Consider the following 24,761-nt stretch of genomic DNA (forward strand, 5'->3'; position numbering starts at 1 on the left):
GCAGCCTTACAGTTGTTTGTAAAAAAATATGTATAATTAGAAATACAATTACTATAAGAAGCATGGACGCTTTTTTACTAAAGAGAAAACGATTTAAAGTCTAAAAAGTTCAACGGACTACATATCCCAGAAGGCAATGCGAGAAGCTGGTGTCATCAGCCGGACACCGGTGGCGTGGGTTTCCCTTGCCTTGTCAATCTGGAAACTGTACCTTGTCTTTTCTGTCTACACAACTGAATAATAGAACACTCACATCTTGGGTCAATATGGCGGTAAGTTTAATTCTCTAATTATTTGTAGTTTAGCATGATTAATTTAGATTTAGGTGCGATTTATGCGTCTTATTCCAATACATGAAGTTGCTGTGGCTATTAGCCACGTTAGCTAACATAAGCTAGTTGTCGAACCAGCTGCAGAAATAGACTTGAACTAAGTCTGACTCAGCTGAAGCAGAGATTACAGCTGTTTTCTTGTATAACACGTGAATAGTTTGCCTAATCTATTCTGCTCTGCTCCATATAATTCAATTATTTTTTTCAGGAGACTAACTAACTAACTAACTGTTTTCTTCACGTGTAATTATCTGTAGTAGGATACAGGGTTCCCACGGTCATGAAATAACTGGAAAAGTTATGACATTAGAAAGACTGGAAATGCTTTGGAATTAGGTGAATGTTTTGGAAAAGTTTTGAATTAGGGAGATAACGGATATAAGGCATGAACTTGGTACAAATTGAATAAAAGTGTCTTTGACGTATGGTCGTGTCCATGAAAGCCCAACTTTCTTGAAAGCCCCCCTCAAATCTCGCTACAAGGTTTTCTGAAAAGTTGACAGCTCTGGTTATGATGTTCAAGAAAAGCCTCAACAAAGCTTTCCAACTGAAACAGTAGGACCTGACCGTCCAGATTTGGGATGGGGGCAGGTAAAAAAACAAATACTGTGCCCTATAGTTGCTATGTTGTTAAATTAAGTCATGGAAATTGGGTAAAATATTATGGAATAGTTATGGAAAGGTTTTGAAAATTCAATGGTAAAAATGTGTGGGAACCCTGAAGCTCACTTTGCAGCTATTTGCTCTGGTCAAATGAACTATCTTCTTGCTCATCATTGTCTTCCAGGAGAGGAAGGGAACAGCAAAGTTGGACTTTTTAAGAAAGATTGAGCTAGAGATCCAGGATAAATGGGAGAAGGAGAAAGCATTTGAGATTAATGCACCGGCAACAGTTGGGGAAAGCACAAAGTGAGTATCTTCTTAATCTTTGTATCGTAAATAAAGACCATATGTTCTATTCCTGAAGAGTTTCAGTCTTTTACATACATGCTTCAGCAGGAATAGTTCAATATACAGTAGGGGTGTAAATCACAAGTTTCTTCATGATACGATATTATATCGATTCAATGGACAGCAATTCAATGTTTGTCTATCACAAAGTCTGTCACAGTATGATTTTGATTTGATTAGATTTAGGAGCCAGTGATCGATATGCTGATTTTAACACAATCACATCCATTCATATCGAATTACAAAAAGCAAATATAGAATAGAATTTGACATTTTTATTTCTGAGCTCAACCAGACATTAAAAAAAAAAAACAATCTATTCTTTTTTGAATAAAAATAGAATTCCAGTTCACTATAAAGTGCTATATTTTGATATATTGATCTTTAAAATTTTCACTTCCTATAAAAGAAAACTGAAAGAACATGAAGTTACTATTTTTATACATTAAAGCAGGATTGCGCTTCTCTTTCAAAACTGTGGAGGAAAAAAATGAGACGAGCTGCCTCACTTTGCCCAAAAGACTAGCAGCAGAAGCACATTTCAGCTCTTTTAGACTTGTCGTTTAGTTTTTGTGGAAAAAAGCTGCTCGGGATCTTCGTGGACTTATCTCTGGCGATTGCCATGGCGCTGCTTGCATTTCATTTGGGTGTGTGTATGCTCGGGTGGGGACAGATGTGCCAGGGGAATTTCAAAATAAACACGTGTCTTAAAGATGATGATGGATGTCTGATTGATGTATTCATTTTGCATTGATGCTATTGGCTCGTTGATCATTATATTGATGTAGATCGACGTATCTTCACGCCCCTAATATTCAGTAGACTGTTGAACTTAGGAATGTCAGAGCAGTTTTTGCTGGTGTACTTCCTTCAACTGATCTCTCAGTGCCCTTTATGTATTGCAGTTTTTTGTAAAACAAGTCATGGAAGTCAAGCTTAAGCCAAGTGATGTAATTAAAATACTTAGGGTGAGCATTTGCCACTAAAGGCCCTGAGTTTTTTTCACTCTAAGACTTCCGCTTAGAGAAGGATATGAGATTGCATACACTTTTGCTCTCTAATACATATTTTAATAAACTGTTTCCTTCTTTCCAGCAAAAACAAGTACTTTGTCACCTTTCCCTACCCTTACATGAATGGCCGCTTGCACCTTGGCCACACATTCAGCTTGTCAAAGTGTGAGGTAAGAAGTTTGAACACTGAGAAATAATTTTTCCTGTCAGTGCTCATGACGGTTATGTGAGGAGGAAATATGCATGATATTACTACTGGTGTTTGAGTTGCTGCTGTTCTTTTTTTCTTTGCAGTTTGGTGTTGGTTACCAATCTCTGAAAGGGAAGAAATGCCTCTTCCCATTCGGGCTTCACTGCACAGGAATGCCAATCAAAGTGAGTGTTTTTGTTTTGTATTTCTTCAGTCCATCACATAACTGCAGTATGTGTAGTTTGGGAATGGAGTAAGGCTGAATAGTTAATCGAAATTTTATTGAAATCCAGTATGGCCCACTGTAATTTTCATATTGCAGGAGGTGTAATGTGTGTTTAAGGCAAAACATGTCAAAATACCATTTTAAACCATTACCGTTTTTTTTTCTCCGCTGCAGAAAACTCCTGGTTTATACATCATATTCTACAGATTTAAGTAAACATCTTTGTTTGATACAGATCCCTGCAAAAATCACATCTTATCTCATTTAAATATGTTTTTTAATTAAAAATTAGAATAACTATGTAAACATTTTCATTCCCTCTGATATTTAAAGTCATATCACATTTACAATTTCAGTCAAAAATAAATTCAATAAGATACTTTTTAAAATTCGTTCAGCCCTAGCATGGTTGTGTAAGTTTTTTAGTTATGATCATTTTTGGCATTGCCTCAAAAATCTGTGTTTGTGATGATTTGTATGAGCTGACACTGACTTAATACCTTTTTTGTAGTTTTCCTGCTCAATCAAAGAACTAAAGAAACAAAATAACAAGTGCTCATCAAACCCGTACTACTACATTACTGGCATTCTATATCAACATGTACTACTAACTCCCTGTCTTCAAACCTCAAACACACACTGCTGTGTCCTGTTGTTCTGGATTCATAAATCCATCTTCTATCCTCCAGGCCTGTGCAGACAAGCTGAAGAGAGAGATGGAGCTGTATGGAAACCCTCCGCAATTTCCAGACGAGGATGAAGAAGAGAAGGAGAAGCCCGAGGCATCGGATGAAATCATCATCAAGGATAAAGCAAAGGGCAAAAAGGTCAGAATCTGAGGGACAATATTGATGGCATTTTCCACATACAGATGAAAATTTAGTGTATGTTCTTGTCATTAACAACTAGGGCTCATTATTATAAAATAAAAAAATATATATTTAAAGGTTAACAATTGGATAAACTCAGTAATGCAAAAATGTTATAATAAGTTTGGATTTAAATTTTAAGAAGCATCTCCATGCTGTATTTAATGCAAGAAAATGTGATATACTGTGAACTGTTATTGAGCATTGTCTTCTTGCAGCTGACAAATCCTATGCAAAATCACTGTTTATAATCTGATGTAGTGTTCCTTTAAAACAAAACTGGGTGTTTAATCATGTGAAAGAACAATAAACCATTTAAACATTTTAACTCGACAAAATAAAGTGTTTGAGATGAACTGTAACAAATATTACATCATCATCATCAAACACACTGGACAAAAATGGTGATTTATGTTGTTGTGAGCATTTCTGTTTAGTGACTTATTCTTTGCTTTCTTATCCACATGATACTTGGTTCATCATTCAAAAGGGATACTTCAATTCACAATATTCAACTCTTTCTTATTCCTCTGTTAGAGTAAAGCTGCAGCCAAAACTGGAACCGCCACTTTCCAGTGGGACATCATGAAGTCTTTGGGCCTGAATGACCAGGAGATTGCTGAGTTTGCCAATGCTGAACACTGGTTGCAGTATTTCCCTCCTCTGGCCGTTAAAGATCTCAAAATGATGGGAGTCAAGGTGACTAAGTACAAGAATCTAGCAAATGCCATCTTCGTCTGTCTCTCTGTATTTGTTTCTGACCCTTCATACAATAAAATACAACAACTAAATGTATGCTTTGATTCACATTACACAAGGATGTATTGGCCCTGAGTATAATTAATTCAAATTTTAATTGATTGTGCCTAAATGCTGGTGTCATGTTGTGACCTCGTAGGTGGACTGGAGGCGTTCATTCACCACCACAGATGCGAACCCTTTTTACGACTCCTTCGTCAGGTGGCAGTTTGTCACACTGAAGGAGAGAAAAAAGATTAAATTTGGCAAAAGGTGAGGTCATAGACGTTTCTCATTTGTTTCATGTTGTTGCATACTTCTTTCAGCAATATAGGGAAAAGTCAGGAAAGTAGCAATTTTGATAAACTGTACCACATTATATAATAAAAATGACACTAAATCTTTGTAGCTGTCATGATTAATTGAACTGTATTACGTGTGTGTGTGTGTGTGTGTGTGTGTGTGTGTGTGTGTGTGTGTGTGTGTGTGTGTGTGTGTGTGTGTGTGTGTGTGTGTGTGTGTGTGTGTGTGTGTGTGTGTGTGTGTGTGTGTGTGTGTGTGTGTGTGGTGATATTGGAGTTTTTCTTTTTGTTTAAGTTTAACTTAATGTTGGACCATATTGTGTTTTTAGTAGGCTAATATGAATGTCCCCGATTCCTGTGCAGGTACACCATCTACTCTCCCAAGGATGGACAACCATGCATGGACCATGACAGGCAGACAGGAGAGGTACACTTACCGGTGTTGATGGAACTATTAAATAACTGAAAAACAAAATTGTGATATGATTATAACAAAATTGAGTACACCCCTGGTCAAGATCACTAAAATGTAAAAAACTAAATTACTAAAAGTAATTACAAAATACTAAGTTTGACTGATTAAATTATAATGAAAAATCCATATTTAAGAATAAACTGCAATGAAAGTCAGCACAGCCTTCATTAGTGAGACTCCATCTTTTTTTCTTTTTTTTTTTTTACTATTTTGTATGCCCACCTTTGTTTTTGATAAGAGTTTTGATGCTTCTGGGCATGAATGATTGCCCAAGTCTGCGGAGAGATTTTCTGCCATTTTTTCACAGATTATTCTTTTACAACTGCTCTTTGCTGAAAGGGTTTTGTTTCCTTTGTTCTATTGGGTTCATGTCAGGAGACACACTTGGCCAGGTCAAACGTTTATAACTCACCTATTTAAAACACTTGACCATGGGGATCACTAGTGAGTTTATTTGACCTATTATTTTGTTTATTCCATCCTGCAGTTTTGTTTGGTTGTGGAAAACTCTACACACTGTATTGACTTTAGCAAATGCGTGTTTTGCTGAAGTTGGCACAAAATCTTATAACAGGAAAAACAACTAAATCCGTCAAAACTGTCTTATATTAAAATTAGGTGATTTGAATTTGTTCTAACTGGGAGATGTATTCAGTTAATTTGCTTCCAACTAAAGTGTTGACATCACCTGCAGGGAGTCGGACCTCAGGAGTACACTCTCATCAAGATGAAGATTGTGGAACCATACACGGCAAAATTCAAGTCCAAAGTCTTTTACAGCAGGTAACAAATTACAAATACTGAACTCTTTACTGCTAGTTACTCTTGTCAGGAAGGATACCTCTCCACAGACAGATTTTGTATGCATAATTCTCATCTTGATAACCACTAACTCTAGATTTGATACAGAAGTGAAATGTTGAAGCCTTCCCTCCTGCTTCCTTCCTGCAGTGCAGTGAAAGGCAAAAACATCTATCTGGTTGCTGCCACTCTGAGACCAGAGACCATGTTTGGTCAGACCAACTGCTGGGTGAGACCTGACATGAAGTATGTCGCCTTTGAGACAGCCAGCAGAGACATCTTCATCTGCACTGCGAGGTCTGCCAGGAACATGTCTTTCCAGAGCTTCACAAAGGAGAATGGAGTGGTGCCAGTGGTCATGGAAATACTGGGACAGGTACTGCTGTCTTGCACTTACTGCTTCCAGCCTTATAAATGAGCAATGAATTCTAATGATTTTTTTCTTTTATTAATTCAAGCTGATGTTGTAAGGCATTAACCTGATGTATTATTTAAAAGCTGTAAAGCAGTTTGCATTTACAAAAGTTGTAGATTTTGAATTTAAGAGGGTAAAGACAAGGGGGGGGGGGGGGTACTACGGTCTACTGTATGTACGTATTTAAATGTAGTCAAATGTGGTTCTTGATCATTTTTGCCCCTTTCTAGGATATCCTTGGCTGTGCCCTGAGTGCTCCACTGACCTCCTATAAGATCATCTATGCTCTGCCCATGCTTACCATCAAGGAGGACAAAGGTATGAGTGAAGGAGTTAACTTAAGGGGCAAAGACATAGATACATCTAGAGAGGTTGTGTTTGTTTGTTTTCTTCAATGGTTTTCATGGCTATCCGTTTAATCTGTTTAAAGCGTTGCAGTTTTGAAAGGCTTCTTTGACAGCGTTTCTCACAGCAGTCAAAATGCCCTTGAGTGGAAGTACCACACATTTTTTTCTTTTTCATGTGCCATCTTTAACGCTAGTGAAATGTAGCTGACTTTTGCTTAAGAATTCAACAAAACCCTCTTGAAATGTGTCAGGGTGTTAACATCAAGATAATTTATTCTAGCTTTTGTTACTTTACGTATTACTTTCTGCAGAAAATCCACATGGAGCTTTATCCCTTAGTCTTCCTTGTCTTAAATATTCTTGGCGGGGGCTCATGGAATAAAACCGAGGAGTCTAGAAATAGTGGGCCAAGGTCACTATTGGATTTATGAGGTCTTCCACTGTGATGTCGAAGGATCAAAGTAATGGTTGCTTTTTTCCTCCTGAGGGAGAACATTTGTAAACAAATGGAATTGATCTAATTGCACTCAGATTGCCTCAGCTCTGTTAGTCAGCACTTTGTATTTCTCTGGTCGGTCGTGCTTGACGGGTGTAGTTTGTCTGTATCAATGTGTTCTGTTGATGAATTTTTTGGAATAGTCTTGATTGCAATTTCTGAATTATAAGTTGAAATGTCAGAATTCAAATTAGAACGAGTTTTTAATGGTGATGGAAAGCAATGAGCAAGTGTGAATCTGGGTCATCTTCTGACATTTATCAGTTTCCAGACCATGTTTATTTGTTCTTCCCATCTAACGACTATAATGGTTCTTTTAACCCACTCCAGTCCAGTGCAGCTTTTCAACAGTGGAACAATGTGGTGGCAAAGGGCACTTTATCGCTTTGAATGCATGTTAAGTGAATTGCAGTGTCACTTAGAAACATACCACCTGATCTGCATCAATACATTTCATGTTTTGGCCTTTTTTCCTTGCCTGTTTTTCCTCAGGTACCGGGATAGTTACCAGTGTACCATCTGACGCTCCTGATGACATTGCTGCTCTCAGGGACCTCAAGAAAAAAGAAGTGAGGATACCCCAAAAAAAATCTACTACATTGGAGAAATTAAGATTGTATCATATTTCAACAGATTGTGCTCTTTAATTAGACTGTTGTGTTATCTGCTTAAATTCAGGTGGACTAAATCCATTATCCCTGAGGATAAAATGTTGGCATTTAATGAGACATTGATGAAGCATGGCTACATTCTGCAGTGTTAATGATTTCTTTGTTCACCTCTTTGTGTACCTAATTTTCCAAAAGGCCCTTCGAGAGAAGTATGGAATTGAGGACAAGATGGTGTTACCTTTTGAGCCGGTAAGCTGATCTCCTGTTCTATTTAACCCACCAATTCTAGTAATAAAAAAACACAAATATGAAAACAAATTCAATCTAAGTTGCTCAATTTGTGTATGTGTATGCACGTGCCAGGTCCCTATCATTGAGATCCCAGGCTACGGGAACCTGTCTGCTCCTCTTGTGTGTGATGAGCTGAAGATCCAGAGCCAGAATGACAAGGAGAAACTGGTTGAGGCCAAGGAGAAAGTCTACCTGAAGGGATTTTATGAAGGGGTGAGTCAACTCATGGGTTACAGAGGAATAAAACAGCAAAACAGGTCAGCAAAATGCAGCCCCTCTGAAAACCCTCTGTGGATTTAACTTTAGGTTTGAAGCTTGTGTGATTTATCTCCCAGGCACAAACCAAGCAATTTACATTATAAGGCTACACTAAATAATTAATTAACTGACTGTTGGGTATGTGTTGCCCTTAGTTTGGTTCTGTCTATAACTCAAAAACTGTGCATAAATGTGGGCTTGGTTTTGTTTAGTATGATGCACACACAGAGACCGTTTGAAAATGTTATTTATTTATTTTTCTGCTAATCCTAAACTCACAAGTTCAGCTACCTCGACTGTCAGCAGATTACACATTTCAAGGAAATAAGAACTTAAATGCAGGTGCAATATGCAAGAAGTGAATGTCCTCTTATTGACGGAGCTGCCAGAAATGTGATTGAAATACATCAATATACATTTCTGTGAATGAATTGCTGCTTCAGATCATGCTGGTAGATGGCTACAAGGGGCAGAAGGTCCAGGATGTCAAGAAGCCCATCCAGAAAATGATGGTAGAGAAGGTAAGACACTATTTTTTTTCGTGCAAAAACACGTGAAACATAATCATCAATATTTTTTGTTGTCTTAAGTCTGTCCTCTGTTATAGAGTATCTTAGAGTTCCCATGTGTGATTTGATTTATATCCATATGTAATAATGTTGGCTCTCTTTTGATCTACCACAGGGCGATGCCATGATCTACATGGAGCCAGAAAAACAGGTCATGTCACGTTCATGTGACGAGTGTGTTGTGGCTCACTGTGACCAGTGGTGAGTGAATCTGATCACAAGAAACTTTGCATGTTGAAACTTAATGTTTGTTTCTTTTGTAATAGGAAGAAATGTCATGAGCTCAGTGGATCTGAGGCTACATGGCTGTGTGATTTTTAGGAACCGTTAGATCAGAAGTGAATTTGCTGGTTTTGAGTCAGCCTGATGATTGTGACAAATCATTGGACTGTCTTCGGATATGCTAATATTGAATGTCTTTCAGGTATTTGGACTATGGGAATGCTGAGTGGAAGCAGCAGGCCAATGAAGTCCTCAAGACTTTGGAGACGTAAGACACTGACCTCTGATGTTCTTAATTCCTTGGCCATTTTTTAAAACCCTGTAACCTATATCATCTCAATACAAAGCTTATTATGCCAAAGTCTAAGAAAACAAATGACCATCTGCTTCTTGTGTTTGTATATGCTCTGTTTTGTAAAACACTACACAGATTTTGTGATGAGACCAGGAGAAACTTTGAGGCTACCCTGGCCTGGCTGCAGGAGCATGCCTGCTCTCGTACTTACGGGCTAGGTGAGTGTTTGTTTCCTTGGTGTGTGCAGAATTGTGTGAGTTACTTTTAATTTGTGTGACATTTACAACTTCGGTTTTATTTGCTGCCTCTTACAAAAATATAGTTTGTTTGTTGTATTATGGTTTTGGTCTATAGATGGAGACAGAGGACTGATGATAACGCACCTATTCCTGTTCATAAAGGAATAGATGCAGGCTAAAGGCCAGCTGGCATACAGTACAGGCCAATCCAGTACAGTCTAGGCCTGTTGTAGACTCCCACTGTCGAAATCTCCCCACACATTTCAGAATATGAATTGGACCAGTCAGCATAAGAGGCGAACAGTCGAAACATACTGAGATATTTTTGTAAGGCACAGGTTGTGCAGATTCATTTTACTGCCTCACTTGTGAATGCAAGCAATACTTTTCTGATTTTCAGTTTTACAGTAATAGTTTTTCTTCTAAAGTGAAATTCAAATGGATCAAAAAGTAGGGTTTGTAAGAGTAGGTAGATTTATTTTTTATTTGATTTTTACAACAATGTATGCTCAATGGAAACATGAAATCACAAGCTTAGTGCACTTGAGACTGGATGAGTAATATGTCTTCACCTTCAACCTTTTTCATTATCCGTCTCTCATCTACAAATTCCCGAAAAGGGATAAAAAAGAAAAAGAAAAAATGAGTTACTGGTTTCCTTTCAAAGTAACAGTTCAGCCACTTCTGGTTTGGTTGAATTTAGGTTTACATTTTTTTAACAATGAAGATTTACACCTCAGTTTGTTTGCCAAGGATTACACAGTAAACTAGGGACTTATTCCATTGTGTAAGTGTTTCTCTTGTCACCAGAATGTAACCAGCTCAACAGGAACAGCTTAACAGGGAAGGCAACAAAATATGATGTCAGTACAGAGGACACAGCGACTGTTTTTCCTCATTCTTGTGTCTCTCTGGCTTTCTCTCTCTCATGGTTGTGTGTGTGTGTGTGTGTGTGTTTCTATGTGTGCATGCCTCCTGGTTACCATAGGAACGCGGCTGCCTTGGGATGAGCAATGGCTGATTGAGTCACTATCAGATTCTACCATCTACATGGCTTACTACACTGTAGCCCACCTCCTCCAAGGAGGTGTGCTGAATGGACAGGGAGCCTCACCATTGGCCATCAAGTATGGACACACGCACACTTACAAACCCACATGTCTTCACATAAAAATACACAAGAATTAAGCTCTAACTCATGCACTCTCTCTCCTTTTTTGGTGCCTCTCTGTCTATTTTCCTTCTCTCTCTGCCTTCAAATATCAATAGACATTATTCACCTGAGGGAGAAAGACTCTGATTTAATACCTAAATTGAATCATTTAAAAAAAGACAGGTGTTGCTTTTCTTTTTTTTTAAAGTTGATTATTTTGCTGAGTATTCATCCATGAAATAAGAATAATAAAATAAATAAATAAAACGAAACCTCAATGACAAATGCTGCATTTGAGAGAGTTTTTAAAAAAATCAATTCTTAGCTCAGTGTTCATTGAAGGATCCTCAAATCTGTTCCTGTGCACTGAGATGAAATGGCAAATAGAAGTGAAACACTGAATTACACACAAATACACACTCAATCATAAGCAAATAATTACATATTTTCACCTTGCTTCAACCAAATACATCCCTCTTTCTGAGCTTGACCATTTTTGTCTCTTTATTTTCTTCTCTCACAGACCAGAACAGATGACCAGAGAGGTGTGGGACTTCATATTCTTTAAGACATCTCCTTTCCCCAAGACAAATATCCCTAAAGAACATCTTCAGCGACTGAGAAGGGAGTTTGAGTACTGGTACCCTGTGGACGTCCGCGTGTCTGGCAAAGATCTGGTGCCCAACCACCTGTCTTACTACCTGTACAACCATGTGGCTATGTGGCCTAAAGACAGGTAAGTTTACCTACTCGACTGACTGAGTGTGCAGAGAGTTAAATCAAATGAATGAGGGGCTACATTCATAGCATTCATTAGCATTCAGACGGTTTAAGATCTAAGGATTGGGTCTGTTTATTCATGACAGAAGTATAAATTGGAGTTTTTTTAGCGTGATTATGATTTTTATAGCGGTGAATACAAGAAACAATGTCAGTTTTAGTTCGATAGATAAATGATGGTGTGATATAAGCGTTTATACTCGCGTGTCTCAATCAAAGAATGGTGACAAGTTCAAGTAATCAGGGAAAGTGAAGTTACTCATGCGTGTTAAGAGATGTAATTGCCTGTAATGTATATGGCAGCAAGTAAAACATGGCCCCCGGATTTGAAGGAACACTATCAAACTGAAAGCAGAGCTACAGGACATTATTCAGTTTCAATTTACTACTACTACAATACTTCAGAATAGACTACACCACAGTGTTAAGAGGCACAGGTTCTGGTTTATTCCTTTAGCTTATTTTGAGTCACTCTTGACTTCTCTGTACTTAGTGTCAGACTGTGTTGCTTTTGACAGCCTTGTCTTTATTGATGTGCTTAAGGACTGTGCAATTAGTCAACTGTTTATTATTAATGACTGTGCAATCATGATCAAGCTGTGTCATTGTTTCACAAAATTCCAAGCAAAGTGCTATTAAAAGCTTATTTTAGGGTCTGTTTTACTCATATGAATAGTTTTATATAATGTAAAGCATAATAGCGAACACAGTTTATTCACTGCATTAACATAAATTCATCTGAGTACTTCATTTGATTTTGATGATGATGATGGTAAAGATGAAATCAATGATCAATAAATCTTTCTTGTCCACAGTGGGAAGTGGCCACAGGCAGTGCGGGCCAATGGACATCTGCTCCTCAACTCTGAAAAGGTATTTCAAATTTTAATGATGTGAAGTATTAATCTGTATGTATTTATATTCATATCTTAATTTGTTATAAGGGTTATATGCTCAGAAGAAAACATTAATAAAAAAGATTTAAAACATTAATATAATAGGATTATTATATTTTGCAGAAAGCCTGGGTTTAAAAAAAAAAAGCTCTTATGTGCCAGTGATTAGCTAGTGTTTGATTTTTAATTACTGTATGTGCTGTTGATTTGTACATCTTTTGCTCTTTTATAGTTGTAAACACAGACACTCTGTGAATCAGTGCTTTTATTCCACAGTGCTTTGTAATTGTGTAGGCGGAGATACTCCAAGGATTTTGGCGGCTAACATCTGTTTTTCTATTCACCAGATGTCCAAATCAACTGGAAACTTCCTCACTCTCAGCCAAGCCATTGAAAAGTTCTCAGCAGATGGTACACTCTGTTTATTCTTAATTTATCTCCCTTCTGCGTTTCTTATCTTTTTCTCTTCTCCTCTATCATGATTTCCTTTAATAACTCTGTTAAAAAAAAAAAAATTAAAAAAAAAAGGCATTAGGTAACCATTTCGAACAAATTGCAGTGTGTTTGCGTCGTGCACAGGCCATTACACTTCACTGTATGATAAACATCCTTTATCTTCTGGCGAAGATAATTAGAAAATGCCCCATTCCCATAAGCGATTTGAGCCATTATTGACAATGGCTGCTATTAACATGTATTGTATTTGTCAGATATCTTGCACAGTATATAATGACTGTCTTTATAATAATACTGTATGTAATTTATGCTTTAATCACAACATAACCATTAAGGCAGCATACAGTTAATACAATCCTTCCACCAGCAGCAACTTATGTCCACAGCTGTATAATATTATTGCAAAAGAAATAGTCCTGTTAATCATGAATCATCCAGAAAGGCTGCACTCCCTGTTGGTGTCTTCACAGGATAAGAGGAGAGGAGAAATGTACAAACTCAATTTTTATATTTTATTTATTCATTTATTTATTTTTGTAGAAACTAAGAGGAAGAGAAGTTGGTTTTTTTTTTTACTGAGAGATTTAAATTTTGTTACTGAAAATGTCATTTTAAACAAAGGTCTTATCTTGTCTGGGTTCTCTTTGGCACAATTAATAATTATAATCCATTTTGGAATCGTATGTTTTTTTTTAAAATTTTCATATACTTACTTGGTTTAATTTCTCTTGTGTTTTCTAGATATGATTATTTAGTGTTTTCCATTTACACCAGGAAGGGGACACTGAATGACTCTGGTGTCCCTCCTGACCTCAGTACATCTCAGGTTTAGTCGATCCAGCCTCTTTGTTTTTTCAATTGTTTTTGGTTGTCATTTTACCTTCTTTGTATTTTACGTTCTACAAGTGCTAAATAATAGATATGTGTGTGTCTGCTGTCCTGCCGTGGGAGTAAAGAACTTCATGGTCTGACAGCAGATAGATGTATTAAGTTGGCTTCATATTCCTGGCTTCATATAGCGTCTGCTGGATATTTGTGTTTTGTCACACTGTCTGTTCCCCTGATTGTTGAAAAGTATTTTGCTAAAGAGAAAAGAAATCCTTTGTTGCGATGTTTGCATGTGTGTCATGATTACAAGGACTCATATAGTTAAATATTTAATTGCAGCAAATCCCAAAGTCATGGGTGAGAATTAAGTTTCTTTTGCTATGAAACATTAGCTAAAAAGCAATTTATAGATGAGTTGTTGCTCAGGTATTCAAAGGTCAAAGAAAAAACTGTCCTATCCTGTCATCTTAAAAACATATTACCTTGCAGTTGCACCTGTTGTTTTTGTCACTGTTATTGATAATAAACTTCTGGCTGTTTTAACACACTCTCTTCATTTCCTCTCTCAGGCATGCGTCTGGCTCTAGCTGATGCCGGCGATACAGTGGAGGATGCCAACTTTGTGGAGACCATGGCTGACGCTGGCATCTTGCGCCTCTACACCTGGGTGGAGTGGGTGAAGGAGATGATAGCCAACCAGAACAACCTCAGGACTGGACCTGCCGATACCTTCAATGATCGGGTCTTTGCCAGGTAGATAATGCAGTTCATTCAGAGTGGTTGGATTATGGATTGACAGCTACCGAGATGTAGAGGTCACATAAATTATTATTAAATGATTAACTTTCACATTAAGTAAGGCTATATAGAGGTTTTTAGATAAGCTTTGATAACATCACCATTTCCATGAAACAGAGCTCATACAGCACTGGTGCATATCGAACATCCAAATTCAACATAATTTAATAACATGGTGCCTTGTCAATGGATAAACAGAAATTCGGGCTTCAAATATTTATTTATATGTTTGTTTATTTATTAATTCATTTTTCTGTATAGATTAATTGATTGTTTAGTGTTTAAAATGTCGGGAAATAAGGGCTAATATACCCATCATATCATGGTGTCTTCTTTTTATATGTAAATGATATGACACAGAGAAATGCTGCAAATGTTAACACTGGTCAAACTGGAGTCCAGAAATGTGTGGCATTTAATTTAGCTAAAATGCTTTAAAGAACTAGTTTGACATTTTGTGAAATGCACTCATTCCAGCAGCCTGTTATCTTAATATAAAGATTGTAAACAGGGAGACACTGCTAGCCTGACTTTGTCCAAAGATAACAAAATTCACCCCTTTCAGCACCTCTGAAGCTTATTATCACTTTATATCTTATTTGTTTTATCTGTACAAAAACCGAAGTTCAAAAATGACAGATTGTGGTTTTGTAGGGTCTTGGCAATGTGCAGTTTCTGGCAACTTGGTAAAGACTCTAGAAAGTCACTACACCACACCAAGAAGTAGTCATGTACACAACAGCCTGTAAAATTTCTCTTGTCCTTTTTACATTTCAGTTTTTGGGCTGACAGATATGTAAATGATGTCAGTCACTGTCCTCATGAAAGGGAATAACCATATTTTCCAAAAATGTTGAACTATTAATATAAATCAGTAATCTATTATTCAAATTGCTGTTGATTAATTTTCAATCAACTACTTGATGACTTGACAAATGATGTCATCTTTTAATCTATACTGAGTTTAAAAAGATATTAATAAAATGCATTGCACTGGTTGGCTACATCAGTTTACATACAAGGTCATAACGTGGAGGGATTTGAAATTATGATGAAAGTGAGTCAGTTTCTCTTTACATTGCAATGCAGTGTGACTTCATGAGCATATGTGAATTGATAAATTTAAAAAGTAAAAGTAAAATAAGCCAGTTACATTTTCAAGGGAAAGAGATTAAATGGGTCAACTAAAAGTGATTCAATTTAGATGGTGCCCTCAGAAAATCTTTACTTTTTTACTTTTTGACTATTAACTGAGAGGTGAGTTGACTGAAAGGATTCTGTGTCCTGTCTAGTGAGATAAATGCAGGAATCTTGAAGACAGAGCAGCACTATGACAGGATGATGTACAAAGAGGCTCTGAAGAGTGGCTTCTTTGAATTCCAGGTAAATAAAATCTCCTTCATCAACTCTCTAGTACTCTCATCTTCATATCTTATAGATAAGCATGTTTTTCATTCTCCGTTAGCATTTTATGTGATTTATAGTTTGAATACTGCAGAGAGATAAAACAGTAGAAAGAGCATGACATGACTGAGGATTCAGTATGCAGTGAATTTACTGAGCTAAATTATGTATGGAATAGTTGAGGAATCACCTAGTAACCAGTGATGCTGATGACCTTTTAAACTGTTGATGCATGTGTGCAGGCTGCAAAAGATAAGTATCGAGAGCTGGCCATTGAAGGCATGCACAGAGACCTCGTCTTCCAGTTCATAGAGAGACAAACTCTGCTGCTGGCCCCCATCTGCCCCCACATCTGTGAATACACCTGGGGTCTGCTTGGCAAGGTAGGAGACATATGGATTTGGCATCATACTGTGAGTTTCATGTACTGAGCTGCCCTTTTGCCCTGTGGGTTCGAATCTGACTTTCAACCTCTCCTCCCTTCTGCCTTTTGTGTTTGTCTCTCCTGTTTACTTTCAAGTAAAACAGGAATACAGTACAAAGCAAGCACTGAAATGTCCTGTGTTCATTTACATCCACGAGCACACCAGGGATCAACAAGGCGAGAAACATACGGGCTTCATGTAGGGCTGCAGTAACGCTGGTCCCACGGCTCATTTACCTGTGTGAAATGGCTACTAACACACATTTATTCCCTCTGTTGATGTACAAGTCCACCAGGAGCCTGTCTTCACACTACAGGCTTCTTTTTTCTCATCAATTTGAAAAGAATGCATACACTGTTGCATGCTCCCCACAGCACAGAGAGCCGAGAATATTTTTAACATTCGAATTTATGAATATGAAAGAGCACTGCTGTGCTAGAGACAGGTTTTTTGGTTGTCGCTTAGCAACAACAAAAACCCCACAACCAGTGTTTTTCTCCAGTCATGTGTTCAGCACCGCTAGCTAAAGAGCTAAGAGGCGGTCTGTGAACTCAGAGGCACACACATCAGTATGGCATTCATACACATACCCAGTTAAGGTTTTTTTATTTATAAAGGTGGCGCAACCTCTGGCTGTGAAGTTAATAGGATTCTAAAGCTCCGTTGGACCTCAAACGTTTTCTAGTTATCCACACAAAACACTTTTTTCCTACCGAAATGCATTAACAGTCTTTCCCCATCACCCATCCCTCGTTTCCTCTCTCTCTCTCTTCTTGATAGTCCGGTTCTGTGATGAAGACAACGTGGCCTGTGGCGGGACCAGTTGATGAGATTCTGATCCGTTCCTCTCAGTACCTGATGGAGACTGCACACGACCTCCGACTACGACTCAAAGCATACATGCTTCCCCCCAAAAACAAGGTAAAGATAAATGTCATGCTTCATTGCAACATTACTCCTCTGTTGTAATGGCTTTTTAAGTAATTGTGAAAATTAAAATAGATTTTTTTAATTGATTGCTTTATTTTTAATCCTGTTTTTTTTTTAATCCAACACTTGTCTCGAAGTGTTCATTAAGTTTAGTAATTAAATTGGAGTCTTTTCTCCCTCAGGTGTTGTTTATCAGTTTCATGGTTATTTGATGGAGAGCACAATGATGCAGAAAATAATTACAACTCCACAATAAGTAGTTTGAACATTTTAGACACTAGCAGCCTAAAATTTGAGTTCAGTGGCACTTAATTAAATCCGAATCCAGTATCCAATCTGCTCATCCAATTCAAATCCTTTCAAACCTTTTTTTAGGTTTATAAATAACTATGAACTAAAATCAAAAACTAAAACTCAATCTTTGTGGGATGACATTTGCTATTTCAAATGTCTTGTATAATCCTCATTTAAAAAAGGAGAGACGACAGGATTCGAAGAGACTTGTCTGATTGAGAGTTTAAAGCATCAACATATCTTACCATCTTGAAACTAGTTGGAAAATGACAGGCATGATATTTTTCAGTCTATTATTCTAGTTCTACACAACTTTCATTGATCCTGTGTTAAAGGTGCCATGAGGACTTTTTAAAAGTTATATTTCCATTCAGTTTTACTCACCAAAACAAATTATGTAAATCCTCAATACATTTCCTTCCTGATGAAACATTTGCTAATCTGATTTTTAAAATATCAGATTAGCAGCATTATTTAGATACATGTTTCTTCCTTGGCTTTGCTTTGTGCATCACTGCCACTTGTAGACCATTGGAATAGTGTAAATGCTTTGGCAGAAAGGTGATTCACGCCCCTCACATGCACGTGAGTCCTTGTGCAAACGCAAACAAAACGACCACCCGCTTATAAAAACATGGCTCAGTAATGCTTCTTGTTTTCATAAATTCCACAGGGCACCTTTTAGCATTCATTCACAATAAGTAGGAATTACCTTTTCGGATGGTCAGTACCTATTAGTCTGACCACAGCTTGTAGTTCAGTGATGTTGTCTCCCTCTTTCTCTGCCATGGTAATTCGTATCCTCTTGGATACACATGAAGACTTAAATCTGTGCTCTGTTCACAGCAGGAAAGTTAGTCTATTGTTTGTTAACAGTTGAGCACTTCGATCACTGGCTGTAGGCAGCTGGGAAAAAAGCAAAACAAGTATTGACAAATTTGAGACAGCCAATATCTCAGGCTTCCAGGCCGCTGCTATTGATTTGCTGCAAATGTTTTGTTGCTGTGGAAGCAAGATGGAGGGATGATGAAAAAAGAGAAGAGGAAAGACATGAAAGGCTTTCTTTTTATAATAATAACACAATATATATATTTTGATTTTATGAGTGTGTCTATATTTATAGATTTTAAGTTAATTACCAAATAAACATCTGATTTTAAGTTGATTTTCAAAAGTGCTGTCAAGAGCTTTATGCAACCTACAGTATGGCTTTTTTCACCAACTAAATGGTATATTCATCATCAGTTCATGAGTAACATCAAAGTCTGAGTCAGACAGAGAACAGCATTAAATATAGTAATGTCCTTATCAGTGGCCACTGTAAAAGCAAAATGTTTTTCTTTACGCAGTTTTATTTAATTTCCATAATGTTTAATGTATAAGGAAGGGGCTGTCACATCAAGACTCATTTATGGAAACGCGCATACATACAGTACAAGACTAGAGTAGAGTTGACAGCTGTCATGTGAAATAAGTCCACAGATGCCCATCTTCATTCTTCATAGCAGATGAACACACACACACCCACACACGAAGAAAATTGTTGGTTTCTTGAAAAACACTCCATCTCCTATTCAGGATACCCACCTTGAAATATGTGCAGTCACTATATTGAATAAAAGCAAAGTCTTACACACTTGATATCTATGGACAAATTACTCTCCTTTTTTAATGTTTTTATCCTATTTTCCTCTAACAGAAAGGTGACACAAAGATTCCAGCCAAGCCTTCCCACTGCAACATCTATGTAGCAAAGAGCTACCCTCCATGGCAGCACAGTGCCTTATCCCTGCTTGGCAAACACTACAAGGTGAGAAACATGCATAAACAGCGATATTGTGTTACTTACGTTTAAAAAAAGCATAGTAATAGACTCAAATCCTCACTCCTGTCCATATATATATCTACTGTATGTATCTTACATGATCTTATGAGTTATGGTGTGTTTTCTCTCAGCTACCAGTTACTCAAAACATCTCCCTCTGTTCCTGTTTTGGTGTCTTTGTTTTTTGTTTGTTTGTTTCCTTGGCATCTATTCAGAGCAACAACAAGGTCCTTCCAGACAACAAAGTGATTGCGAGTGAGTTGGGAGCGCTGCCTGAGCTGAAGAAATACATGAAGAGAGTCATGCCTTTTGTGGCCATGATCAAGGTAAATCTGGGGGAAGAAGGGTGAATCTGGGGGGAGAAGGGTGAAGTTGTTATAGCGTTTGTGTGTCTGTTTAAGGCACATCGTGTTCCTTCTCCACACTTCTGTACAGCTAATATTGGCAAGGTATCAGTGCATATTTTGTTATTTTATCTTTTTTTTCTTTTCTTAAGACCTTATGAATACCTGATTCAGTGTCAGCAGGCTACACACATTTGCCCTCAAAGTTGTTTTTTGCGTTATTTTTTTGCTCTACATTGTTTATTGAGCTTGTTACTAAGAAGCTGTTTACTCAACCTGTCTGTGAGATGGCTTATCATCTGTGTTTGCACACAGCTCTGCTTCTGATTGGTCTACAGTCTTCCCTGGTAATTCTATTGAAAGATTGTTTTATCTTTGTGTCAAACAATGGAAAAAACTGTAGTCAATAATAACTAAAAATTGTATACAACAGCATTACATTGAAATCTTAAGACATTTAAGAAATATGTGGTCTGCATTCAAAATAGTACAAAGCACGCCTTTGACCGACTCAGTTTGTCTCAGTTTGTTTGCTACATTCATACAAATTTGAAAATGTTTTTTTTCCATCAACATCTTCAGATTTCATTGTAAATGGCATCATTTCTAATTGAGTTTTTTTGGTTGTTTTTTAAGCATTCATCATACACATCCTGACATAGTGGTTTGGTAAAAATGATTTTTTTTTAAATATCAATTTAAACCATACAGTACACCTATTGTGAAATGCTAATAAATGATGAGAAGCAAACACAAGGCTTTTTAAAATTTCAGCCATCATGTTTCCTAGGTGCTTAGGGCTTTGTTCAGGTGCTGCTGTTTCACTGCAGTGATCAAACGTAGTGAAACTAATAAATAGTCATGATGAGTTTTGTGTTTGTCCATGGTTTGCCTCTCAAGCTGGTCTTTTAGCTTTCAAGTTGTTTTCTCTCCCAGCTCTCTTTGCTGGATGGTTTGTTTTGGCCTCTTTTGCTTAATAATCTCATGGTGATAGCATCAGAATAACAATGAACCTCCCGTGTAATGCTTAATTATTATCTAAAACTTAATTTCTTTAGTAGGTTAATAATATATTACATTTTCTCCTGTTCTACTAATTGATGGGTTAAAACTGAACATTAACTTCCAGCACTTTCCTCAGTAGAGGCCAGATTGTTTATTAATTCACGTCCATCATTGTTTCTGTGATTCTGACTATTTGGGTTCTGCTTTGTGTTCTGTAGGAGAACCTTGAGAAGAACGGTCCCAGGGTTTTGGATCTGGAGCTGGAGTTTGATGAGCGTGCAGTTCTGATGGAGAACCTGGTCTACTTAACCAATTCTCTGGAAGTATGTTCTAACACTCTTCAAAGCAGACATGACATTTACAGCTGAGCCCACTCTAAAAGTGTCCCAGAGAGGATCCACAGAGCTCAATGAAACTGGTGATAAAATACTGAATTTGTCAAAGTTGGACAACTCCAAACAATGAATCAACTGTAGCTAGCAGTCTTAAATATTAACATTTAACATCACAGGCTCGCTTGATTCTGTCAATCTGTAACATGCAGTTGCATCACTTGGGTTTCCCCAAAAATACCTCAGTTATAGGCTGAGTTTCACTACCTCTGCAAAAGTGAGTAGAGACGACCCTGAGCTCAGCTGTCAGACAGCAAAGCCCTTAATACTTTCGTCTGCACGCAAGCTTTATCTAGGCAGAAACTAAAAGCCAGGTTCCTAAGACACTTTTGTGAAGCAAGTGCTGCTTTAAACACAGAAAAGGAAAATTGTTCATAATGCACGTCAAAGTAATACCCTGAATCCAAATCTTGTGTTTCTGATAGATCGTAGCTAAAGAAAAGATACCACACTAGAGACAAAATGACAATGACGTGCTGTAACGTTCAGGGCTGAGAAGGGGTGATGTATTACTTACCTCACAAATTAGCACTATGATCACTTCAACTAAAGTGAGCTTAAATATGTCTTTTGGGCATCAAACATTGCAGGCTTGAAAGGTAGTTGTCCATGTACGGTCAGTGGAGAAGTGGTATATGCATTAGATGTGGTTTCAGAAGTTTTTTTGGGGCATTTTGTTATTTTTCTCCAGCATTAAAAACTGGTCTCTGTTGAACTCAAGCCAAAGCCTATTCTAAACTCGTTTATAATCTTGGCACCCTATGTAGTCTCACACTGAAACACCATCCCTGATTGGGAATATGTGACAGATTAGTGTAACGCCAGATGTTAATACTCAGATCATTGCAGGAGCCTGATTAAGACCACTGATGTTTGCCAGTGTGCATACCAAACACACCTGTACACACACGTGTTGGACAGGACTGATCTGCTGATTATCGTTCTTCTTCCCAGTTGGAGCAGATAGATGTCTTGTTTGCATCCGAGGGCGATGACAAAGTGAAGGAAGACTGTTGCCCAGGGAAACCATTCAGCGTGTTCAGATCAGAGGTAAACGCTTTTGTGTGTGTGTGTGTGTGTGTGTGTGTGTGTGTGTGTGTGTGTGTGTGTGTGTGTGTGTGTGTGTGTGTGTGTGTGTGTGTGTGTGTGTGTGTGTGTGTGTGTGTGTGTGTGTGTGTGTGTGTGTGTGTGTGTGTGTGTGTGTGTGTGTGTGTTAGGGAGAATAACAGTTTGTGTGTTCATTCGGTACAATTACTGACACCAAACAATTTCCATAAAAATAGTAAAATAACACACTTACTATGACATGTGACACAATTACTCTAGCACTTAAGTTCCACCAGGAACATTTTGGCAGTAGCATGCTCATGGATGTATGCTCACTGACGTAGCCAAATTACCCTGGTTACCCATGTTCATGTAGAGTCTTATTATTAAAACATGAGCCTTCATCCCCATATTTAAATAATATCATGTCCTTTCCCACTCCCCTTTCTTTGATGGTCAGCTTTTCAGCCCATCTTTGAGTGAAGCTGTTTGGAACAACGATAAACACGTTTCCTTTCCGATGTGGTCAGACAGCTTTTCTGAGTGACCATACAGCTGTCGGCAGGTGTCTTGACTTCTTGCACGAAACACACGGGCTGTTTTCCTTTTCCACTTCAGCACAACTTAACTGTTTCAGTAATAGTTATGACCAATAAGCCATTGTTGGATGTTTTAATTAAAAATAAAGGATCAAAATATAAATTTCTTCTTTTTTTCCCCCCTGCTGTATTATAAATGTATCAAACCGTGACCCCAAGACCAAGGTACATACAAGACTGGGAATTTTGTGTGCCGTAATACCCCTACTGTGTGCACAGGATAGGTGTTAATGTCTTTTTCATGCCCATTTATCTACTTTTAAAATGAACGTCTCTGTCTTTTCATATTCACAGTATGTAGTGTATCTGTGGGTGCTTGTCTGCTTGTCCAAGTTGTTGTCTTACACCAAAATTGACAATTTAAATTGTGTGTGCGTGTGTGTTGCACCTCTCTCTCTTTACAGCCTGGAGTGTGTGTGTCCCTGGTCAACCCTCAGCCATCCAACGGCTTGTTTTCCACAAAGGTTGACATCCGACAGGGGGACAACAGAGACAGTATCATCCGAAGGCTAGCTAAGGTCAACAGACTCATCAAAGGTTAGTATGATGAATGGATATAGAGAGGAAATTCATAAATTACCATTAGGAACATAAAATAAGCTTAAACAAAAGAGTATGAGCTAAAGAGGATCAACAACCGCAGCTGACCTGTGACTATTGTTCAAGGTCATCGCTCAGATCTCTCCATTCTCTCCCACCCACACCACCATTGTTAATTAGGAATGGAGATGGGAGTGACTGTGCTTAATGTGATGACAATTAACACCCATTTTATATTGGTAAACAGTAAAGGCGAATATCTCCTCTCTTTCAGCTGCTTCTTATTGTCTTTCATGTTACATTTCATTTTGTAGATGTTTGTTTTTTCTAATGATGAAGTAGAATAAATCTGAGGTGCGTTATTATATAAGATTTCCATGTTAACCAGTTTGCTCTGTAACCTGTTTTCTTTTTCACTCCTCTCCTCTCTGCCTTTAATTTCTTCGTCTCTTCCTCCCCACTCTCCTCTCTTCATCCTCATCTTCTCATCCTGCCTCTCTCCCTCTCTGCTTTGATTTATCTGTCCTCCCTGATTTTCCCTCATTACCATCATCCTTCTTCCTTTCTCCACTATCATTTCATCCCTCCACTGTATCTCTCCTCCACCACGTTCCCTCCTTGTCTATATTCCTTCTATATCTCTCCCTTCCTTCCTCCCTCTTTTATCTCTGTCTGTCTCTATCGCCTCACCTCTGACCCCTGTGACTCCCCCGTCTTCCACCAGATCTGTCCAGAGTGAAGTTGATGAGGTACGAGGACCCCGTGCTGGGGCCCCGCCGGGTGCCCGTCCTGGGACAGGAAGAACAGGGTAAAGTGCCCATCTCCAACAAATCTGTGTTCAACGTCAATCTGGAGGAGAGGAGGGTCACTCTGGCTGACAATGGCCTCTCTGCAGATATCGGGGACACTCTGGTTTATTTGGTCCAGTAGGGGAATATTCTCTCTTTCTCTCTCACACACACAGGCACATGGGGGCACATTCAGCAGTGAATTATTTGATAAAGGTTCAATCGATCATGAAATGTTACAATAAAATGGGTCATTTTGACTCATAGCCATAGAACACTTGACTCAGAAGTTTATGTAGGTTTTTATAATTTATGTTTCTATACTTACACTGTTTGCTACTGCACATGGTGTTAGATCTGACAGATATACTATTTGCTTTTCGCTGTTTAGCATCTTTTCACTGCTGAATGTGACCTCGGGGGATATCTGAAACTAATGGGACCTGAAAAGTTTGCATCTGTCTTCCTTTTAAAAAACAAACAAACAAAAAAATCCACATGCAGTTGCAGTACGTTTGGATGTGGGTTTGGCTGGCACAAAACAGATCGTATAAATACAACTCCAAGGATATTAGGTCTTTGGAACTTAAGTTAGGGGTACTTAAGTGTTAATGGTG

The 24,761-nt window shown here is 38.0% G+C and overlaps 1 protein-coding gene across 1 annotated transcript; it reads left to right on the plus strand.

Moving 5' to 3' along the window:
- Positions 1 to 173: 173 nt before the first annotated feature.
- On the plus strand, positions 174 to 24,761 carry LOC133994194 (leucine--tRNA ligase, cytoplasmic-like). The gene is made up of 32 exons (XM_062433415.1): positions 174 to 272; positions 1,120 to 1,241; positions 2,379 to 2,466; positions 2,591 to 2,671; positions 3,402 to 3,539; positions 4,119 to 4,280; positions 4,480 to 4,592; positions 4,985 to 5,048; positions 5,791 to 5,879; positions 6,048 to 6,273; positions 6,543 to 6,630; positions 7,648 to 7,724; positions 7,962 to 8,015; positions 8,130 to 8,270; positions 8,759 to 8,836; positions 9,000 to 9,085; positions 9,309 to 9,374; positions 9,537 to 9,619; positions 10,629 to 10,767; positions 11,317 to 11,529; positions 12,389 to 12,446; positions 12,817 to 12,880; positions 14,323 to 14,506; positions 15,844 to 15,934; positions 16,198 to 16,338; positions 17,161 to 17,301; positions 19,304 to 19,414; positions 19,645 to 19,755; positions 20,997 to 21,101; positions 22,125 to 22,220; positions 23,221 to 23,353; positions 24,081 to 24,761. The coding sequence occupies exons 1-32, from the start codon at positions 267 to 269 to the stop codon at positions 24,284 to 24,286; spliced, it is 3,555 nt and encodes a 1,184-aa protein (XP_062289399.1). The 5' UTR covers positions 174 to 266; the 3' UTR covers positions 24,287 to 24,761.

This window comes from Scomber scombrus, chromosome 14 (genome assembly GCF_963691925.1).
Source record: "Scomber scombrus chromosome 14, fScoSco1.1, whole genome shotgun sequence".
Lineage (NCBI taxonomy): Eukaryota > Metazoa > Chordata > Actinopteri > Scombriformes > Scombridae > Scomber > Scomber scombrus.